The sequence below is a fragment of the Brettanomyces nanus genome, chromosome 4 (genome assembly GCF_011074865.1).
Source record: "Brettanomyces nanus chromosome 4, complete sequence".
NCBI lineage: Eukaryota > Fungi > Ascomycota > Pichiomycetes > Pichiales > Pichiaceae > Brettanomyces > Brettanomyces nanus.
Window position 1 is genome coordinate 2667395 of NC_052377.1, and position 24227 is coordinate 2691621.

At 36.5% G+C, this 24227-nt stretch overlaps 4 protein-coding genes and 1 non-coding gene across 5 annotated transcripts; 1 reads left to right on the plus strand and 4 right to left on the minus strand.

Annotated features, from left to right (window-relative positions):
- Nucleotides 1-48: 48 nt before the first annotated feature.
- FOA43_004516 (uncharacterized protein) lies at nt 49-1227 on the minus strand (the record flags this gene model as incomplete). Its single annotated transcript, XM_038924750.1, has 1 exon — nt 49-1227. One exon carries the CDS (start codon nt 1225-1227, stop codon nt 49-51), a length of 1179 nt encoding a protein of 392 aa, XP_038780678.1.
- A 249-nt stretch (nt 1228-1476) lies between these two features.
- On the minus strand, nt 1477-1550 carry FOA43_004517. The gene has a single exon. It is a non-coding gene; the product is annotated as a tRNA-Ile (tRNA).
- Nucleotides 1551-16397: 14847 nt separating this feature from the next.
- On the minus strand, nt 16398-19913 carry FOA43_004518 (uncharacterized protein; the record flags this gene model as incomplete). Its single annotated transcript, XM_038924751.1, has 1 exon — nt 16398-19913. One exon carries the CDS (start codon nt 19911-19913, stop codon nt 16398-16400), a length of 3516 nt encoding a protein of 1171 aa, XP_038780679.1.
- A 177-nt stretch (nt 19914-20090) lies between these two features.
- Nucleotides 20091-21704, plus strand: FOA43_004519 (uncharacterized protein; the record flags this gene model as incomplete). The annotated part of the gene is made up of 1 exon (XM_038924752.1): nt 20091-21704. One exon carries the CDS (start codon nt 20091-20093, stop codon nt 21702-21704), a length of 1614 nt encoding a protein of 537 aa, XP_038780680.1.
- Nucleotides 21705-21780: 76 nt separating this feature from the next.
- Nucleotides 21781-22149, minus strand: MPC1 (pyruvate transporter mpc1; the record flags this gene model as incomplete). Its single annotated transcript, XM_038924753.1, has 1 exon — nt 21781-22149. The coding sequence occupies one exon, from the start codon at nt 22147-22149 to the stop codon at nt 21781-21783; it is 369 nt and encodes a 122-aa protein (XP_038780681.1).
- Between the last annotated feature and the right edge of the window lie 2078 nt (nt 22150-24227).

Sequence of the window (24227 nt, forward strand, 5' to 3'; positions counted from 1 at the left end):
AATGCTCAATGCTCAATGCTCAATGCTCAACGCTCAATGCTCCATCTCCTACTCTCCATCTCCTCTCGCCAGGCTCACGGTTCCAAGTGTATATTCACTATCATCATCTGCTTCCTTCTCCTTTGTCTCATTCAATATATCAACTAGGTTCTCCAACAATTCGGCATTGCCTTCTTCCTGCAAATCTACAGAATCTCTCAGTTCCCTTAGTATCACCTCTATCGTTCCAATCGTCCTTCTCAAACTTTTTGGACTCACTTTCTTCGTTGTACACAATTTCAAATGCTCAGAAATCCGTGCCAACTTCAAACTTATCTCTCTACTCGTAGAGATTAGTGTATTGTTCATAAACAATACCAACATTCGTTGTAAAACATTCAATGAATCGCTTCTCTTCTCCAAGAAATCCTTGATTTCTCTATTCAAAGGGAACATCTCCCATAAGCACAGTCCTAAAAAGGCATTCTCGGAATCTAACACTTGTTGAACCAACTCTGATTCATTTTCGTCTCTCTTCAAAAGACGAACCATATTTCTAAGGTAAGCAGGACTCTGAAACACTCCTGTCTTCACTTTAGGAAGCCACGAAGACTCCAAGCTGCTGTTAATTATGAAATTACTCAACACCTTCGACCCAAGCAGCTTATATCTTGATGCGTAGGCAATTTCCGCCTTAATACGTACTTCTGGGTCGCTCTGCCACCCCCGAACCATGTTAGGGTTGGCATGGAGCCTCTGATGTACACTTAGTAGCATTTCTAGATTCAATTTCATCACTATATTAACCAAGCTATCCACGTCCAACTCCTCGCGAAAAATTAGGTGTGATAGAATGATCAGAAGGTCTTCTTGACTCCTTGTCCGTCTTATAAGCATTCTTATCTGCTGCTTTGAACTATGAATAAGCTGATTCTGTAGTTTTTTCTGCCTCATAGTTAGTTTTTCTGATGATATAGAGCCGAAATTGTCCAAAACGTAATTAAGACTGTTCGAAACTGTCTCTATCTGGTTCTGTCCCACTTCTATAAGCCTTTCAAGGCCTTGAACCCTCTCGTTAATTTCTATATCCAGGTTCGATGAGTGTGGCTTTTCCAACAAGTGAAGTAATGACTTTGAAGGTGTCTGTATTTGACTCGATGATCTTCCATCAACCGTTTTCACTCTCTTCACATTAGAATAGGTGAGGAGGTCCGTGCCATTGTTCCTTCTCTTCATGCCATGGCCCATAATGGCCTTAGTATTGCTTCCTGAGCTCCTCGTTACTAGCAATCTCCAAAACATCCAGAGACCAACTTTTTGGGTACCTCTTATTCCAAAAAATCCTCTTTTGGCCAGCATTTGGATGACTTGATTCACTCTTCGTTTATTGTACAGAGGAACATCGGCGTGATTCACCTTAAAAATCACTTAGCACCTGTACCGTCAGCAACATATATGGTGCACGGGTGTAAATAATTATCTCATGAGTTAAAAAATTGGTCCCTAGCAGGATCGAACTGCTGATCCTCGCGTTATTAGCACGATGCCTTAACCAACTGGGCCAAGGGACCAATTACATTTTTAAATATCTTATGCTCTTTTATGATACATGAATATAATCTTGTACTATCCTCATTTATAAGTCATTTATTATACGTCTTGAGCGTGGTATCATATTGAAGACAATAGTGCGAATAAGCTTATATTTTGGGGTGATGGCGGGGTTTCTTTTCTGAAGTCAACAAACTCAGGATATCTTGTCGTCTTGATTTCTCATTACAGACCTATTTCTGAAATACGTTCTTCAATTGTCAATGACCATATCCTGGATATCTCATATATGTATGGGATCTAATAAAGGTATACCGGAGGCCGAATTACTATATACGAAACCTATTTTCTTAGTATTGAAGAGGATTGGTATTGATAACTGAAAAATATTACAGTTTAATAATTAATACTTTGTTAAATAGCCCTGAACCTCTTACGTCAAAAATAAGCTATAAAATGTCTCTAATCAGGATCGGCGCTGGAGAGTTTTTTATATATGAAATTAATCCCTCCACGATCCGATTAGGATTGACAGGTGTGTCAGTACCATCACGTGACATAATTATACAGATCAACCCTATAATATAATAAACCACATATGTGGTTCGACAAATGAACTAATAGTTCTATCCACGGTTGTAATAAGGAAGTACAGTTATATAAAACGAGAAAACAAAACTGGTACTTCGTGATGCCTAACCATCTATTTGGGGAATATTCATTTTGTCGACTTTTGACATGATCTTTTATCTGAAATTGAAACTTAGATACTCAGCAATAATGTAAAGATCCTGTAAATAGGCTAGCAAATCCAAATACGAGGAAATACTATCGTACAGAATAGAATAGAAAAATGAATGTGAAGCTTCTGTTCTTTAAAAATATATTTATATAGGAATTGACGGCCACTTTGGAAAAGGGGAATTTAATTTATTGCAAGTGTAGATGAATCCGTTGAGCAATATCTATATAGTTCAGCAGAATCAAAGGATTCAGAGGCTTAGTTGAGACATGAGATTACATCGAATATGAGATGTCAGATCTTATTGGAAACAGAATCGATCGGTAAGACATTCCATATTTGTATGGTGACGGCCATTAGTCTTGAGAGTCATTCGACCTCGAGACATCATCTGTTAAGCTGGGTTTCCCGTTTATGACAAATATACTCCTGAGACACATTGTTCAATTGACATTTTTGATCTGGAAATACCCGGGTAGTCGTCTTGTGACAAAGCGAAACAATCTCGTTTAGGCGATAAGATAAATTCTTTGTGATCGATAATTTAATCTTGCCGACAGAACCTAGATAATATTAGAGTTTGTAACACTTCAATGGGTGAGAGATACAGGACTTCTTACCCCAGAAGACTAGTAACGGCCGACTCAAACACTTCGGAGGTAATATTGTATCAGCAGCAAATTTACTGGTGGTTGTATACACATTGAGGGAAGACATTATATATGCCTAATATGCTTACAGACTTTATTAGTTAGCAGCATTGGATAGCAACATCTCAAAAACAGCAGCGTAAGGACCCATATATCATGCTAGATAAGATGCCTCCGTACTCAAGGGAGTTCAACAAGAACACAGTTCTCACGTTGAGAATTTACCTAAAGCGTCATCACTAAGACAGGTAACAAACTAGTTGGGAAGAACAAGATGCAACAACCCCACTGGCAGACGGAATGAATTTGGGTCATGCCAATGTGCAGTTGGTTGTATGCATATGAAAATCCCCATCTACATAATAAGAAGTATTTATTGCCAATTATGAATGTCTTCGAAACTCACCATTCATGAAGAATATAATAATATTCCACACGATGAATTCAAGTGGAACTTTGGTGCTCAAACCTAAAAAAATGAAGTTTAAATTGGATAAATCGCCCCCTCGGGAATAACTCAGCTACAAAAATTGAGAGATTGTCTTAAGACTAACCATAACCATGCAACGCTTTTCTTTCCTGCCAACTTAGATCATGATCGCTGCCTTAGGAGTGACCATACAAACTTTCCATTTTTTCAATATGCTTATGGGTTAAACGATTTTGACAGTATTCTACTAACAAACATACAGCACATATTTTCTATCAGTAGAAAAAGAAAACAGTATCAAGTAAAATCAATTTCATTTAAGGTATTTGAAAGGTAATCTTAGATATCCTACCCATCTCTTCATGAACATATAACCTATTCAGATGCATACCCACTCAGTGTTCAAGGTCCATCATTTCCATTTCGGATCCACCTGCTATACATTTCTTGGATTGACATCTTAAAGCTTGTTCTCTAGTTCAATATTAACAGCTCCAGAAGTTTTCAGTGGAAATTGGGAAAAACATATTAGCTTTCGTAGAACAATTGCACAGATTTATATAGTATTGTTTTCACTAACAGAAATTGAGATTACGCTATCGCCGATAAATCGGGCACAGATAAATGACAAAACCTTGTTTTCTTGGTGATTTGGTCAAAAGTAAATCAAGGTAGGCAATTTTGTGAGTAAATTTTGTTGATTCTTCCTTTTTCAATTATTACCATTAGTATGGAACCAATATTACAGTTATGCAATGTATGAAAAGAAAGCATATGAACATAAACTATAATAAAGACGTAGTTTCTGTGTTAAGGATAAGAGTTTGTTTACTTATGCATGTATCATTTTCCCAAATTAAGTAATAATAACATCTTCAAGAAAACAAAGTAATGTGAGAACTGATTTCTTTTTCGAAGATTCTGATATGGTGGATATCTATACGGATTTCAAACATGGTTGAAATTAAAGGCAAAACTGATGGATCACAAAAATATGGCCGGCCATGCCAATTTGCGAGAGAAATTAGGAAGGACTTTCACATGAAGTCTGAAATAGGTAGACAACGGTGTATAATCCTTACTGCGCCATGGTATCGAAAACATAGTGTTCATTAATGCAAACAAACTACGACAAAAGATTAACGCATGTGTTACATATCCGTGTTGAGAAGCAAAAAAATATTACATTCAAAATTTATTGAAAGTCTGCCGAGGAATGAATTACTAAATAGAGAACTTTAGTATAATTGATATTAGTGAAAAAACACCAAACAAAGAAGTAAGTTAATAAAGCTTTACAAAGCATGTTAAATTGGATATAGCGCCCATTATATATAGTAGAAGTTGAAGGCAATGTTTACATTCCATCCGTAACTTGCTATTTGAGAATATGCAGTTAGTCGACGTTTAACACACTCAATGGTTTAATACCTAGAAGCAATATGCACTTGCAAAGGCAAAATACTACTACCCACTAACTACCTGCAAGTAGTATTGTTGACTCTTGCTTCAGCGGCCTACTTGCATGCTCTGTAAATTGATTGAGCTCAAGTGCATTTTACAATCCCTGAGTGAAATGTTTTAGAAACAGAATTGAGCTGCAGTCGGCAGGCAGGTATTTAGTTATGGTCAACATTTGTTTCGATGAGAACAAAAGTTTCAAATATGGACGTACCGCTGCTTGAAGAAATTGTTTGCCATTAAACGATTTAACCGGCTTGCATATTTTCTGCTTCATTCAAAAACAATGAGGAGTTGAAATTAAATGTGAAAGGACAAAATGCATATAACAATGCTCTGTATATATCTTGATCTTGTACTTTATTTATGCTTTAAAATGTCAATCAATGTTCAAACCTTATTTATTACATAAGATTATACACAAGTTCAGTAAATAAAGAATCCAATCAACAATTATGTATGTTCTTAACAGTTGCTCTCTGAGGTGGTTCTTCTTACTCTAACGAAGTATTAAAAAGAATAGTTAATGAAAAACTTCATATTATCTCTTTGTACAATTTCAGCACAATTTAAGTAGACAATCGTATCCTTTACTACTTCTCGAAGCAAACACACGCGAGAGTTCTTCTACAAATATAATAGTCGTTTGGGTTTTATTCAGTGAGAACAAACACATTACATTTAATAATAGGGAAATTAAACTCATTGAATTGGACGATAGTCAGTTTTATTATAATAGTAGGACAAAAGGGAGAATAAAGTAGGTAACTTCTGATTTCAAGTAAATATTCCCTGGTATATGTATGCAGTTGTTTTCGATTTTGCCCCATAACATAGGCAGGCGTACTAGTATTTAATGCTGAGCCCACTAGAATGTCAAGGTACGAATCATCATTTTAAGCATTGGCTATATTATGGTGAATTCCAACGTTAATTAAATAGTAAAAAATGATTAAGAATTCAATATAGTATGCAAATTATCTTTAAGCTTCATCATTTACTAGTGAGTAGTTCGTGTACACACAAGAACACAAGGAAAAAGTTACAGGCAAAAATGTGAACTAGCAAGTTTCGATAAATAATGATTTTATCAGTTACTCTAACTCCTGAATTCATTCTTTTCATTAAGTTGTATAGACAAGATATTTAAGCACTGTACGGTCAAATTGATTTCCACTTTTAGTTTCGTCTTTGACGTTGGTGGTTGCTCCAAATATTTATAGGTATGTGCTATTTACCATATCTGTAGCCAGATAACTAACAATATAGGACATACAAAAGTAGCTTTTTCCTTTTAATCAACCAGCACCAATGATGAATAACGCTGAACTTGCTGTTTATTAGAGCCATCGACAAATCAAAAACAATTTTTATTTTCCTTCTGTCTTGAATTGAATTTGTATCAAATATATTACTCTTGATACTACACACTGAGGTGAGCTTTTCCAGGATTTTTAAGGTTCTTTAAATGTAGGGAAACACAAGGTGAACAACATCTGGAACATGCGCAGTTGACTGAGTGACCTTATTTTATTCTTCATACCATGCAGTTTACATCCTTGGAGTCGATATTTTTTTTCTGTGTTCATTATCAAGGTTTCCTCTACAAAAGGAAAGTCAAGGATTCACTTGATATATTCATAAATTTTGTTATTGATAAACTTTTCTTTCTGAAAAACATTAGAACATTTCCCTCAAACCAGATACATTTTGTTTTAACCTTTGACAGCTCAATTTTATTGCCACTTCGGACTATCTAATTCTGCTAGTTTCTCTTTTAAATTCATTATTAAAAATCATTACTGTCAACGCAGACGGTCATATTATTATTATTTTCGGTTTACATGATATACAAGTATCACACTGTGTGGGTTCCCAATTCCTCTCCTTCCTCTCCACCGTGTGTCCCCAAGCATCTACATAATTTTGATGATTTCTCATATTATAAACCACCTGGCTGGTTTTTTATGTCTAAGCGTCTTTATTTATTTGTTTAGAAAATGAAGAGTCCAGTGTTCACAAATATTATTATGAGACAATATTCCGGATGACATTTACTACACTAACTTGTCATCCATATTTTCAGTATTTGATTGATGACTATGAGTAACCTCTGCCTGTCGTGATGTAGCTGCTAAATGTCACATTTACCTCACCAATGGCATCAGACGATTTAGTTTTGGCCATAATAGATACTATCTCATGAACCATTTATGCCCATTTATGCTCCAAAGTCTTCACTAACAGAGAGTAATTCCATAAGTATCATACAGTATATTATTTTAAAGAAGTGTACAATATAGAAATATACTCTTATATTCCTACTACATATTGTATTATACAACGATTCTCCTTTAATTTTATAGAATCAAACTAAAAAGAGCCAGAAAATATAATCCGTTGAAAAAAATAAGGATTTGGCAACCTTGACCTTGATTCTTTCTGTAAATTACTACCTGAGATAACTGCGCTAATATATTCTTACCTCACACTATACATCATCCTCTCTTCCATATTCTGACCACAATTTGAATAAATAAGCTATTTTATCTTCACAGACGCAGGTGTCTGCACATTTATTTAAAACCGTCCCCTTCAAAAGAAATCATGGGCCAGCTGGTACATACATTTTGTCTGTGGACTTATTTAAGCGTAAACACTATGAAAAATTGAATTATTATGAAGGTTGGCCCAATCCAATTTACTGTGTTTGAAGTTTTGCAGAATTTGTCCACCACCATGTTTTCTACCTTATCAGCATTACCAGGAGATTAATTACGGAACCCAACTATTGAGACTTGATATGTCAAGCCAATCTAATCTATAAAATAATTGAAAAGCCCAATCCACTTGCTTCAAATAATACACTAATCGCGTGTTGATATAAATAAGAATTTTACGGTATCACGAGTTTGATTTGAAACTTCCTCGATAATACACTCGATCAGTATGTACATATTATCATATCCACGTTAGTAATTAATAAGAAATAAAGAATCTGGAACTATAAGATGCAAAAGAATTATATTTTTGCTTCTTAAGAAAAATGTTCATTCTTTCCTACTCATCACATAATAATGGAATTAACCTCTCTTTGTTATAGCTATTGCCACGAACAAATATATTTCCATGCGTTTTTTTCCCCGACAGCATTCTGCAATTGATTGACTGGAGGCTGATTTTGAAATGAAAACAACAAACTAATTTTATCATGTCTAACTGAAGACAACAAATTGGTCATTTGTGGAAAAACTAGAAACAACACAGCCAATGGCACACTCACATCTATACATTAATCTTGAAAATCAAGAACATAGGAGAGATGAAACGATCTACCAGATAATATTTATGAAGAATTAGGGGGAAGGACCGACCCACTATAAAACAACCATCCGTATAAACAACGGGAGAAAAACACTACCGCTAAACAGATATATAGTTCACAGTATTTAATACGTACAAATGCCCCGAATGTTAACCTGTACAAGATTGGCTAGGCTCAAACGAGAATAAAAAGATTAGATATAACTATAGTTTTATAGTCGACAATGTGAATTCATGAATGATGTTTTCATAGACCTTTACTAGCATTCATTTGAAGTTGAAACCATCTATTCAAATTCTTCTATTTTGGATCTCGGCCTTATCAAGAAACAAGACAGCACTTTCAGCCTGAGATTGCTAGAAGTCTTCCTTCCTACAGCAAAAAAAGCAAATTTCAACTGCCACACCACCACGAACAGACGTGGAACTGAAGTATTTGCTAAGCCAACTTTATAATGCTTATTAGCGTGTGTGATTTGGAGCATTCGAAATTTTGGAAATTACTTTAATTTGTTGTTACTCACATAATGTGAACCCATTGATCGTAATTTGTTAAAATTTGTTTCACTTTTCTAGACTTAAAACTTCAGAAAAGTATGAAGACTAAACAACTACAAAAATAGACGATTGAGAACAACCTTTCCATACTGTTCAGCAATGTAAGTGGTGAATATTGATAGACAACAAGACAGCGAACTTTATTCTTTCATTATACGATATAAAGGCTAGCAGGTGATAATGGCCGATTAAGAATCCTTTTGTAAGATGTAAACCTCGACCAAAGTCATCCAGCACAAAAATTTTGTTGGTAAGCATTCAACGGACCTTATTGCTAAAACTAGAGTTCCAAATCTGATCGATTCTCACTAAGAAGCTGGTTTGCATTTCCAACATTCCTCTTATTATTGGAGTATGTATGGAGATAATGCAGAATGTTTTAACATCTCGAATTAAAGAGATATATGATTATATAAAAATTATATTGCACTACAACATTACTTATATTTATTCTGTCTGGTCTTTTGATATTTAATGATCAGAATTTGTATCTGTATCAAAAGTGAAGAACACCTATTATTGGTGAAGACAGTTGATTCTTCTTATTCATTGGAATGAGATATATATTTTTATGGACAGAGATGCCTATGGGCTTATGCATTAGGATTATAATATTTGTTATAATAATTGAAACTCCCATATGGTTTCATACAGAAGCATTTTTTTTCTAGAGTGGAAAAGATTAACTGAGGTTCACTGTTGAAGATAATATAAAGGGAAAAAATTGACTTATGGGTCATATCATATATAGTCGTCTCTTAGTGAGATTGAACATGTTGTTTTGCTTCTGTTTGAGAATATTTATTAGATTCAAGAGGAATTGAATCATCACATGAGATGGAGACAATAAACAGCCTTACTCACTTTGTCAATAAGCACTTATTCAAGAAGCTACTTCTCATGCGTATTGCGGAAGCCACAATACAATAACCGCGTTGCTTATGAAAGAAAATGATATCTGTTATATTTTAGGTGAGCTCTGTTTGATTTTACATTAAACATCGCAAACTGAAAACCACACCAGTAAATCAATTTATGGTTGTTGTTTTTAAGAAGATACACTATCTATGATGAAAATTGAGACCAAGTTTGTTAGTTGAAAGGCGCAATCAGTAATAGTATCAGTGATAGGGAACTAAGACACACATATGTCATCAGGTCGATTGATTGATTCTGGAGACAAACTTTTTTCCCTATCCAAATATGTGATATCTTGCCAAACCATATAGTCTTGAATGTAGTCTGAGACTTCATCATACAATATACAATGTCGTTCTTCAACTAAGCCTATGAATCATTGATTCTATTCAACTATTTAAATATGGCTCAATGGATTCATTCATACTTTCAATAAATCAAATCCTGGGTTTTCAAGGTGTTTATTGATTTTTTTCAAGTTGAGAAACAAAAATGTCTTGAAAGATATTTCTCATAACAATATTCGTGAACATTTTATATATTGTAATTAACTGAATGGGGAACAGTTACAATAACAGAAGACCCTGGTTCTCACATATCATTTGTATTCTATCTAGATGCTCTAATAGTAATAACTCTTATCAGCATCAAGCGGTATTCTGATTAAGGATGGTGCTTGATGTTATTTGCAATTCGATTTTTTTTAAATTACTTATAGGATAGACCCGCACATACTTTGGATTGATGAGAAATAGATCCAATTAACTGTAAATTGCGAAACTATGACAAAGAAAGCATATTTTTCATATCAAACGAGTAGTTTTTGAAAAAGATGATTGCACACCTTCAACACAGAATTTGCTTTATTTTCAACCATATAGTAGTAGACGATAGCTAGCCATTATTGTTGAATCCAAATTTATTCATGCAACTCAGTATAGAACGATATCAGAAACAGGTACAAGACCGTGTGACTTGATATGGAATGAGACACCCGAAAAAAGAATGAGTTTTCCCACGTGCAAAAGGTAATGTCAGATATGTGGCAAATTGTTTTTTGTTTGTTATCGAGGAGTCAAATAGCTGGCGGACCAGACCTTATAGAAAGTCTAGTTTTCTTCAATAAAGGAGATGATGACAATTGGAACACCGTGCACACCAATAGCAGCAAAGTTTCTTGCGCATTCTCTATTGTAAATCCTTGGCCATCAGTGGTGATTGCTGATCGACTGGACACAGAAATGGCATCTGACTTGCATAGATCTCATGCGGCAACTCATTTAAAAGCTTCATTTAATGCTGACAATCTGGGGGATCAACTTACGAAAGTCATATATGATATATTAGGGACAAATTATGGCTGTTATCGAGAACAGAGAGTAAAGCGTAATGGATGGTATTTTTTTGTTAAAACCTTGAATTTCAAATCCATGAAAAGCCTTGTCAGGAATAGGCAGTGTGGGGAAAACGAGTAAAGGGGTTGGTTAAGTAAAATCATGAAACCTGTTGCAGTCACTAACTTCTTCGAATTAAAAAACTTTTTTCTTCTGTTGTTTCCTTTTATGAGATAGCTCCTCAAAATCATTATATGGATTTTCAAAAAGCTCAAATGGCATAGTTCTAATGACTGCATAGATACAGGTGCAAAAATACTATACGAAACAATCACAGTGTGAGATCATAAGAAAATCAATGAGCAGCGTTCAGACAGTCAACGAGAACTATCATATCTGCTTGAATTCGATGTTCGGACAATAAAAAAATATGTGAAAGTTGTTGTGTATTGTATTATTCAGTATATATTATGTTTCTGGTTGGAAATACAATTTTAATACCTCGTATAAAAATATTCTCAACTTTGTATGTAGCCCTTTTAAGCTTATTGTTTGTTTCTCGTTGTTGTGTTGGCCCATATTTTATTAGCAATGAGCAGTGAGAGAAGTGAAAATTCATACTATACTGTAAATGCTTGTCCTTACAAGAATTGATAATAGACACCCTAGAGAACTACGGTTTGATTCATTTAAAGTATAAATAAAATAATTGAGCTGCATTTATACTTGCATTGAAGATAGTCAGTCAGTCTCAGTAGACAATCGACCTCAAGGTCCTAATCTGGACAGACATGTTTCTGATCTATGCCATCCGATTGACATGCTGCAGTATCAGTAATAATTTTCTCAAGTTGCCTTTGACAATTGAAACCCCCAACAGAGTAGTAAATGTAACCGAGTTGAATTTGACAACAGCCACAACAACAGTTACTGTTAGAAAAGATTTATTACAGAATTTTTGAAAGTAACTCTCCAGTAAATCCAAACACGAATTGAAAGGTATAAGTAAACAGATTAAATTAATGTGCATCGTCCATGATGAAGAACATAAAATGATAATTTTTGTAAGTGGAAAAAATGATTAGGGTATAATCGAATCAAAACCATCTGATATGTGTACCAGTTAAGATAGGTAAATGGGAATGAATAACATTCTTGACATTCTCAAAACACAATAACGATTTACCGCTTAAACCTGTTGGCGAATCGAGTTTTGGTAACGGCGTGTATGATGTAGATGATGTGATAAGCTTCTAAACGATATTTTCTACGAACTAGCCTGCCAACCATATGCGAACCCTCCTTGATTACAAGAAAATTTTAAATCTCTCATACCAAAGGCTTCAGTAAAGTCTTTGGACTAAATTAAAAACGGTTTTAGAAGTGTAAAAATGTTAAAAAATACCTTGTTTTCTGTTGAGATCCAATGATTTTTGGTGATTGATCACCCTCGTCGGTGGGGCAAGGAAATGCATCTTCTCAAATTGGTACCCCAAGACGTTTGAACTGTTAGGGGTAACATTAGATATAGTAAATGATCAAATAAGTAGTGGTTATGTAGCACTGAGAGAGAAGGTTCTCCGGATGTTTAAACGTGGTAAACCTTCAGATCTTAAAAAGGCCAGCATCCACTCCTAGGGTAGTAGTTTGGGGGACAAATGGTTGTGTGATAACTCTGAGAAAGAAAAGGGGAGCCAGCAGCCTTCATTCATACCTCTTTTCATCTTGAAGGTAGCCAACCACATAATGTATCGTTTAAATCTTAGATACGAACTTTATTCACCACCTACCTTTTTCTTGCGAAATTTTTGTTTCTATTCTTTATATTGATGTTTGGGACTCAGTATATTAGATGATAGATAAAAAATAAAGTCGAAACCTTGTGTGTGGGAGAGTATGATGGCCTAAAATATCAGTAAATAAAATTTTATATATAGGTTACTTCTACTATTCTCTTCACCAAAAATCAAGTTTAATACATGTACGGATCAAGCGTAGTTTCAATATTAATTATACATATAATGTAATGTAGTATCATTATGGCTGTATCACAAATATTTTTTCTGTAATGTACTAATTATGAGGGGATCTTTATATAAGCACAAAAGAAATACGAATTATGTATGTCTCCCTTACTTACTTACTGGGTAACTGGTGTTTAGACTCAAAAGCAAGCCGATGGATACCTTATTAATTTTTATCTAGTTGAAGGCCTTATCTCATTGTTCATTAATTTCCATTCACCATTTTTTTCCAGATAAGCATTCACTAATCAATTCATTGCTTTGGCGTTATCATTTTTCTTTTTGTTTTGGCTATAGCTTGAAGTGAAACCTGGATTGAGGACTTATGGTGTTCCTAAATCAAAATATTTTTTTTAAGTTATCGATCGGGTGAACCTGAATTAAGGAGGACCTCCAGCCAAGTTAAAGAATCAAACAGGTGCTGTTCTAAATAGTAACAGCTTAAGTATCATCAAGGGTAGAATATCAAATAAAAGCCTTTTCTTGTACTTTCTGGTTTTCTCAACAACTAAAAATTTTTGGAGAATAGCCGGAATTCTCCAAAACCATGTATTATTGATCTGAGCGGTACCACATGTAATTCCAGAAGAAAAAATGGCTCTTGCATTGAACATAGTAAAATATAGACTTGAGCATATTACCCCTTAATCTTGCTGGAACAATTTCGGCAATAAGAACAGGAGTGTGTTGGTTTCAACACCGAAACCATGATTATTCTGTCTACAATAAGCATTGCAATACTCTGAGACTTCTATGAATCTATGAATCCCAATTCCAATGATACTGATAAAAAATAGAAATTCATGAAAGGAAGAAATACATAGGTAAAGTTTATAGATATATAAATACCATTATACGAAGGGTCCTCTCTTTTCCTTCCTTACTTTATATACGCTTTGTAGACTGTTTACTCATGGAAAGGAAATTTATTTTTGTTGACTACGAACCGTATCGTATCTAATATGTGTGTTCAGCTTAAGGAGTGACGAAAGTGGTGAAGAAGGTTGCACAGTGAAAGTTAAATTGAGGTAAGAAGCCTGCTTTGGCTAAAAATAATGTCTTGGAGGCATTGTGAGTGAGAAGAGTATTTTATGACGTTATGCACGTGTGACAAATATATATAATACGTACAATAGCCAACCATTTATTTATTTGTATTGTACGATGTAGTCAATTTCCAGTGAGTTCAAAATCCAACAATGTATATTACTATATTTTATTGCTGATCGGTCACCCTTCGTACATACATAAAACTAAATTGAGAAAGGATCAACCTTCTGTACAGAGAAGTGTCTCGAATATATAGCAATGCCACTTTTCCTCTCCCTTTCTTATTGAGGAGATTATTCATACATCATCAGACGGTGATTGAGATAAGAAAAAGAAAAGCTTACCTCAGTCAGAATTAGGAAAATGACAAAATATTCAGCGAGTCGAGCGAGGAATAAATTAAAGTTATTTGTAATGATTTTCTATCGCTATTGAGTTACCTATTAACGGAAAATGTTTTTATTCTTGGAGTCTTTCATACTGAGCAAACCTTTCTTTTCTCAGTAGAATGATTTTGTGTGTCTTTCCAGACTCCTAAAAAATTGAGAAGGACTACAAAAGCACGAGTAGCAATTAGCGATGCTTCTACTAAAAGATTTGATGCATTAATATCTATTAATTGCAATCAGATATATAAATTACCATCTCATACAATTTTTATATATTTATGATTTATAATTAAATAAACCATATTTTTATTCTCTAAAGCTTTTGCTCTAATTTCATCATTTTTCTTTTTAATTATTGAAATTATCTGTTAGCAGATACATATATGATCACGTTCTGTTGAATGTCGATAAGTTGAGACTTCCCAATTAGGAAGTTGAGAACAGAGAGACACAGAAGTTGTGAATCTCCAGATGATCATAGAGACATGAAGCTCTGGATAAGAGATAAGAGCATAATATATCTCCTAAGCAACCACAATCAGCTTGTGCGTTATTACTATATATAGTGGTATTTCCACTATTACACACTAGAATAGAACTATTAACCTTCTTCTTTCCTTGGTGGATTCTTACATTAATGCTAAGTATCTTTAAGTTCACATTTATTGAGTTAGTAACAAAAATTGCAATGATTAATATCCCTAATGACATTTACGTATTCAACTTGACATTTACAATGCAAATTTGTTCTTAGCTTTCATCATAATATAAACGAAAAGAGATCGGGTACCCTAATATTTTTTTAGAGAATAGTTTAGACCGTTTAGAGACCAAATGAACCGTGACCTCAAAATGTACTGATCTGGAAATGCAACAATATATTTGTCATGAAGCAGGATTTAAATTTACCACGTTATGGACTCTCCTGTGAGACCAAGCTTTGGGTCCAAAATTTTTTAGCAGACAACCCGTTGAAATATATTGAGTATCAAAAGACTAAACATATTGACGGTAATTAAATAATTTAATCACAAGGAACGTCAACTTAGAAAAATTGTTAATGAGATCTGTAAGAAATCCGATAGCGGGATTAAACTAATAATATTAAACTATCAAGACCCATTGAGAAGAAAGGGGCCGTAGTGAAGGTTTCAAAACATTAGACTTTGTATAGAGAGTCCAGGGAACAATCAATAGAGGTGACAAAGAATACGCTCACAAAAAAGCGGGTAAGCAAATATGCGGAGACTTGATGATAAACATCCGTACACCAACAAACCGGACTTAAAGGAAAAGAAGATGGATGATTAGGTTTGCGGCAAGAATTCCAGATAGCGGGCAAGAATTAAACATAAAATTCTCTTAGGCTTTCGCGACTTTCTGCCACTCGTCAGAGCGGCCTGACAACCTAAAACTACAATCAAGGCGGCGTAGTAAGAATAAGATGAAAGAGAAAGCCTGAGAGGACACGTGGAAAGCTTCCAGCGGCTCTTTTTAAGATTTCCGTGTCGGTCCTGGGGCCGCATACAGCCTCAATCCGTGCTTTGTCATTTTTCTGATATAACATCCGAACACCTTTTAATTTTGCTCTTATAAAAGAGACACAAGGAGATCCTTATTTCACTCTTATTCATATCACTATTTGATTCATCTAACTCGTTAATCAATGTCTCATCATGATATCTTATCTATTTATTAACTTTCGATACAGTTGAGCTGTTTTGTGCTATTTAGGTTTATTCTTCTCTATGATTCATCTACCCATTAAAGTTACTTCCCGTCTTTATGTATGCATTGTAAACTTACTCTTGGTCGTTACCCTTTGAGGGCCATGCGTTCTTTCACTGGCCCGTTTCTTCCGAGGTAGACTCCAATACCATTGCGATAAGGAGGATGGTTTAGTCTACAGGCAGTAGTTAAAGAGCACTCCTGAAATTCCGATAATATGCCATTATTAGCCTGAAAATATACATACAATACACATTGCTCAAGTCGCAGTCACAACCGATGTACCTTCCTGAAACCTCACTCTAAAGAGCCTGTTGGCATTCGTAAACATACCTTCTTTCAATGACACAACCATAAATTGAGATCCTTTGAATCTGGTTTTGATCAAATGACCAATACTTTGGGTGTGGTTCAAATCCAATGCCGCATCCACCTCATCAAGAATATACAGTGGTGCGGGCTTGAACTGTAAAAGGGCCATGATCAATGATAATGCCACCAACGATCTCTGTCCTCCAGATAGTTCAACCAACGACTCTTTCCACACATTACCCAACTGAACCTTCACCTCCAATCCTTTAGTCACATCTCGAGCGTCTATAGGTACCAATTTAGAAAATGCTTGTGGGAGTAATACTGCAAAGATCTGGCCAAAATCTTCAGACACCTTCTGAAATGTTTTCACCAACTCGGTTCTCTTATATTCGTCCAACTTAGTAATTGTCTCCTCTATCTTCTTTTTATCCTTATTAATCTGCTTAATCTTAGTCTTCAAAGAACTCTCATGTTTTTCATGTTGCTCAATCTGGGACATAATGTTGGTATTAATTCCCTTCTTCTTCATAGCACTCATTCTGTTTGACAATTGATCAATTCTCTGGTGACATTCCTGAGAATTGATGTTTGGATACTGCTCCAATACACTTTCTAAGATCTTCTTATCCTTGACCCAATCATGCTCTGACACAATCCTGTCCAAATATGAGTCAATATCAGTCGCATCAACCCTCAACTGCTCAACGTTTTGTTGACTCTTTGATAGCTTTATGTTGGCGTCGTTCAACTGCACCCTTTTTTGATTCAATACAATGGTCATCTCATTCAATTCGTCATTGATTCCAGCTAACTTCGCCTTTTCACTCTCAATCTTTTCTCTCTTCTCTAGGAGCTTTAACTGTTGCTCTTTAAGAGTGCCATCAATTGACAATATTGACCCCTCCAACTGACTCAATTGCTCCTGATATTTCTTGGAATCGCTCTCCATCGCTTGAATATCTGATTGTAACTGTTCAGTGGAAATCTTAGAATCCTGAAACTTCTGATGCTCGGCCTCCAACGTACTTTCTTGCATCCTCAGTTCTTTCGACATCGTCTCAACTTCAGATTTTAGCTCACGAAGCTTCTTAACTCCATCGCTATTGAACTCTTTCACATCTCGTTCAATCTGCTTGACTTCCTCCTTATGCTGTTGCACCATATCACTTGAAGCCACTATCTTTTCCTCGAGGGACTTAACCTCTGCTGTAAGAGCCTCACTGTGCTTAATAAAGGAAGCACTATCACCACTTGCTAATTTCTCTTGTAGATTATTAATCTGGTATTGTTCCACCTGAAGGCTATGCTGAATAGGCCCTGTTTGCTCGCTAAGTCCGGATTGACGCTGAAGCTCCCCCGCGATTTCACTTAACTCCTTCTTCAAAGATTCCACATTAGACTTTAAAGTTCGATACTCCATGAACTTGATCAGCATTGACGTTGCATTTCGCCTAGAGCCTCCAGAGAGTCGACCCTCAGGATCATAGTAGTCTCCCTCCAAGGTCACAGAACCGGCATGAACCTGAGGATTGAACGTCACCTTCTTAGCCGTTTCTGGATCGTCACATATTAGCCTGTTTCCAAAAATGTACTCCATAGCCTTTCTGGACTCAGCATCAAACTCAATCAAATTCAAGGCAAGATCCACTTTGTTGTCACCGATATTCTTGGCAATATCGACTTTACGTGCTTCAATTGTTTTTGAATGAATCTTATTCAAAGGAATAAGAGTAACACGCTTTCTTAATCTACCACGTTCCAACAACTGTGCACCCGTAACCTCAGTATCGACCACTACATTGAACAATCTGCCACCTGCGCAAACCTCGAGGGCAGTAGAAGCTTTGACATTCGTTTCTGGTAAACTGAAAAGCTCACCGGCAAGTCCTTTGACAGATACTGGATCAAAATTTGAGCTTGGCCTTTCGTAGGAAAAGTCAAATCGTGGGTTATATCTTCTGAACTCCTGGTATCGAGAATTAGCATCATCCAACTTCTTCTGGAACTCCTTTTCCCTATTCTTAAGCTCTTGGTACCTTTTGATATCAAAACCAATTTCTTTGAATTTGAGTTCAAACACTTCACAATTGCGCTGCCTTTTGGCTATCTCCTCTTTAATTTGAGAAATGTCGGCTTGCTTCGAGGCTAGCTTAGCTTGATTAGATTTCAACTCTGATGTCAAATGGCCAATCTTCATCTTATCCTTCTCGATTTCCACTTTGGCATCGGAGACTTTCTTTTTGGCTTCCTGTAAGTGTGAGAGATATCCACCGTCAGTAGAACCCTTGGAGGAGATACCAGTAGAGAGAGTTGAAAGAAAATCTTCCTTCTTCTGGAAAATATCCTTATTATTCTCTAAATCCTGCTTCTCTTTTATAAATCTCTCCTCAAGTAGAGTATGCGACTTGACTTTTTCTTCGACAGTCTTCTTCATATTGGTAAGGGATTCCAGACTTTGTTGAATCTGTTGCCTCTGTTGCTCGATGGATTGCTGTCTTATCCCTCTAGTAGTAGTCAATCTGGTGATTTCATTGGTGATGGCATTTTCATCCTGCTCCAAATCTCGTATCAAATTTGATTTATTGGCTTCTTGTTGTCGCCGTTTTTTCATTTCTTCCAAATCTGACTCCAAGTTCATGATTTCATTACTCAATTCTTCAATCTCTTTCTCATTAACACCAAGTTCAGCTTCTGCCGCCGCTAATATCTCTGTCTTTTCAGAGGAAAACCCGGAATATGCCCTATAATCATGAGCAGCAACAGCCTTAGATAAAGTCTCAAGCTCAGCTTGAACATCCTGATACTCCAGAACGATTCTCTTTTGCTCTCTGAGCTTTCTTAACTTGGGCTCAACTTCCTCTCTTAGCAAGTTTTCTGTAGTCTGTAACTTCATATTTTTCTTTTTCATGGTCCTTTCAGCCTTATCTCTTTGAGACTCATAGTTCTTAGTACCAGCAGCCTCTTCTATAAGCCCTAAAATCTCAGTGGGCTTCATATTCAACATCTTGGTGATTTTACCCTGCATAATCAAGAAGTTAGGGTGATTAATGTTCAATTGAACAGATTGAAACAAACTCAACACTTGAATTTGTTGTGCTTTATGACCATTGATGAGATATTTGGACGTTCCTCCCAAGACGATTTGTCTAGTAACACTGATCTTGGGATACTGCTCAAAGCCAATGGGAGACTTAGCAGTGTCAGAATTGTCAAAAGTAATGGTAACAGAAGCCTTTGTAACACCAGCCTGACCTCTTTTGTAAATCAAATCCTGCAAGTTCTGAGCACGTAAATTCGAAGTGTTATTGATACCCAACACAAAACAAACAGCATCTAAAATGTTGGACTTACCGGAACCATTAAGACCTGTAATGGCATTAAACTGAGGATCCCAGCCTGAGATGACGGTTCTAATTGCATAAGACTTAAAACCATCAATGACAAGTTCTTCGACACGCATGACGAAGCTGATGAATAGAGAAAAGTGGAGGAGAGAAAGAAAGAAACAAAGCAAGGAAGGGAGAGAATAGTTTCTAGTTGATCAGTCTCTTTGAGTGTATTTATGTTTTGATTCGCGCATAGAGATTTCAAATTACGCGTCTCTGCTTAACTCTCGACTATATGTCTCTTGTGTTCAATGCCATTCAAATTTGTGGCTGGATTGAGTAGTTCTGACTCGAGGGCACTATGGACTCGTTCTATTTATGCATTATCGACTGTATCGGATGTGGTTAAGCTCACATTGAGACAAGCACTACCGGATGTGACTGATCTAGAACATAACTATAGTGAGGTGCTATTGACGGCTATAAATTTGACCAAAACAAGTTCCTTAAACTGCTCTTTTCGGGTCAATTTCTTCGACAAGTTTGCGATAGAGGGATCACTACCGGATAAAGCAGTAGATGGAGACTGCAACAGGGCACGTTGTTTTAGCATCTTGGTGGATAGTAAGACACTTAACGTTCTTTTCAAGGACTGCGGCGAGAATTCTGCTACGTTCAAGCTGCTATTGATCTATGAGGATGAATTTGAATCTGAACAGAGGAGAAGAGTTCCGAGGTCAGGTACACCGTTTAATGTTGACAAACTCTTTTCCAACAAACTTTTCATCGAGTTTGAAACGAAAACTGAGATGACAAAGAGGTATTCGGTCAGTTTTCGCCTTGGAAAAGAATCATTTGATCTTCGAATTGAAAGTTTGCACTTGAATATGCTCAAGGAACAGTATTTCAAAGAGGTTGGTCATGAAGAGGTGGAGAAGAAGGAGCGTGTCAACCAAATCATTATAGATACATTTATTCTCAGGAACTTTATCAATATGTTTCCAGTTACATTGGAGGATTTCAAGATTGAAATTTATCCGAATGAACGGAAACTCTTGTTTCATGGATTCAATAGACAAGAAGCACTTAGTTCCCGTAAGAAACTAACCGCTCTGACATCCCAACCCATGAGTCTTTCAATTCAAATCAGCCTAAACGATTTGGCGTATGAAAATATACCAAAGGTCAGTGAATTGGAAGAGGAGCCGAAGTCTAAGCAGCAAGTTTCGATGCGATTAAGGGATATGAAGACGTTTATTCAGCTTACTAGTGTGAATTATCTCACCATTGGGGGAAATACGTCTATAGATGCCTCTAAAGGTATTGGAAACAACTTTTGTGAGATGATGTTTACAGAGTCCGGAAGTCCAATAGTATTTGAGCGAAAATACAGTACTAATAGTGAAGATACAGGTAATGATTGTTGCCAGATAACGCTAATTGCCATTACTGACGGCGAAGGAGGTAAAGCGAGAATTGAACAAGAGTCTGTGAGTCATATATTCGAAGCAGAGGAGGTTGTTGATACAGCTAATCATGAGAAGGACAAGCACAATGAGCCTTTATTTGTTAATGAAGAAGATGGTAACGATACAGAAGAAGATATAGGAGAACAGAAGGAGCTAGATAGTATATTTTGGGAGAATAGCAAGTTTCACACGCGAGAGGTAACGTCTATTCAAGCGGCAGGATCTGGTGAAGTAGCAGGACCTGGTGAAGTGGCAGAGCCTGGTGAAGTAGCAGAGCCTGGTGAAGTAGCAGAGCCTGGTGAAGTGGCAGAGCCCATTGGGGTAGCAGAGCCTGCCGGAGAGCCCGTTCAACCGGCGGAAGAAGCCGAAGTGAGTTCTGACGCACATTCCCCATCTCTGCCTTCACAGATCGGTCCCACACAAAACATAGTCAAATTTAAAGGTATATTTGATTAAATATAAAATCCATCGCATTAATTGCATAAGAATCTATAGCAAAAGTATTAACAAAAGAAAGGCCAGAACGAAGCAGTTAAGCCTTCTTTCCCTCTGGCTTGGCACTTGCACCGGTCAAATAATGATAATTTAAGTATCTTGCACCTTGTCCTAATTGAGCAGCTTCATTGATGATATGGCATCCTAAAAGTAAGTAATTCTTTGGGGTAATGGCCAGTGAGTATCTCATGAACACAGCAGAATACAATGTTAATGCTAAAGTCATTGGACCACTGATTGTGTCTGCAGGCTTATTTTGCAAATCCATTATTGCTGCTATAGGAATACCGAAGTTAGACACCGGACCCCAGAAGTGCGTGGTAAACACGTACTTAAGAGTTTGCTTGTTGAACACATTCTGGGCCAACTTACGGCCTAGAGTAGTTGTTACAGGTGCTGATGACATTGGCGACGGTAATAAAAAAGGATATAAAAAAAAGCACCAAGAAGAGAGAGAGAGATAAAAAGCGGGAGAAGCAAAACCTAGTAGATTCAAGGAACTGTTCGGAAAGGCCGTTCTCTACCAAATGGAGTCGGAACTTTTTTCTTCGGTCTTTTTTACACCGACAAGTTGAGACAGCCGCGGGGAAGTGGGGTGGGGGTGAACGGCATAATCAGTACGGGGTAGTTGGAATGGGCTACCTAGACCTGCTGGGACAAACCTGCTAGGACAAACTTGCTGGGACAAACTTGCGGGGACAAACTTGCGGGGACAAACTTGCGGGGACAAACCTAATAAAGATGATATTCAGAGGCAAGGCGAGTTCAGACAGGGGACCAGATATATGCAGCCTTTTGCCGAGTAAGTTGTCTTCAGGTATCATATCAGCAGACCAGTCGATCGACGCAGAACAAACAATGATTACCAAAAAACGAACGTCCAGACATCCATTCATAAACTGTAAACCAGAAAGAAGGACAGACAAGCAAGTTGCTGAGTATACATGTGACAGGTATGAGTTGAATTGTATTGCCACTACCCCTAATCTTATAGTACCACTCTAATCCGGTCCAAAACTGTAATGCTCTAGACCCCTCGTATATCTCGTATCCGCCGTTAGCAGTCATACCCAACATTGTTAGCACCCAGTCACCTGTTAATTGTATCAGTTTAGAATCATTCACTGATGCTTTATTCACAATAAATATTGGTTTGTCGCTCCTCATTTTCTTGTCGTGTGCCTACAGGCTTCTTCGCGATATGGGACTTTCCCTTTTTGGATAATACCATTCTCACCATTCTTAGTCTACATATTTTTGCCTTTATCTAGATATTTGAATATTTAACAAATTATCCATCATTCATAACAACACTCTATCTACATAGACATCAATGGTTCAACAAAAACCTCACAAATTCATGGATATACGGGGATAAATAACCGGAAGCCTACTTGTTAGTTATTTCATCATACTTCGGCTTATCTCGAGCAATCAAAATGTCCATACTGGGAAAAACAACAAGTATAGCCCCGAACATCCGATAATGTAAGAAAAACCGGCCAATATGAAGACATTCTAAACCCAAATAGGAAAAGTAAAAAAAGTTTTTTTCGGCAACTTCGTTCACTGTGAGGTCTTGGGAAGAAGTAGAGAAAGCCTAAGACTGAAGGACGGCAGCGACCTGCAAAGAGTGAATAAGAAAACATAATAAAACATCAAAAAAAGTTAAAGGAATTCGAACGAACGATACAACTTCCTTAAGGGATTAGATTTAAAAAGGAAACACACAGATGATAATCAAAGTTGAAAGCTGTAGAAGAAAACTACATGTACCCCCATTAACGTTACCTTCAGCCTACTAGTTTAGACAGTTAAAAACCTGGGCTGATCAGTGAAAAAGAAAAGAAAAAATTATAATGAAAGATATCCTGCAGACCCGGTTCGTCTTGAAATGGTTTTTTTGAGAGTAATCCCGAATGACAAATACCAAGAAAGACAATGATGTTTGAATATACATGCAACATTTCAGTGGTGTTCACTAACCTATAATTTGAAGTGGGATGAAAAATCGAGTCGTGTTTCAGAACGGGCTAAAAAGGGAGTTGAAGAAGCAGACAGGACCAACAGGAAAGACAATAACTACTGGATATCCATTTCAACGAGCAAGCAAGGTGCATCCAATGATAAAACTATAATCGACCAATAGAAAGCGTTCTTCGAGGGCAACGAGTCAAATGATAATTTCGCGTATCTTTCCGAGTCCTTTTCCGGGTATTCGAGACTTAAGAATGGGACTACTCTATCCCTTTATTCTGGTCCCAATATGTCATATAAACCAAACACTAAGATGACATATGTAATACAGTATAACAGAAAAGTAGTCAAACAGAAAGGTGGTTTTTCCCTACTTACTCTCGCAGAAATCTGCCATATCCCTAATCCTTTTTTCTTAGCCTTGCGTTTCCTCACTAATCCTGACTATAAATAAGGGTGGGCGGATTTGGTCATGGTCCGATAATTCGGCAAAGCGCTGAGAAAAAG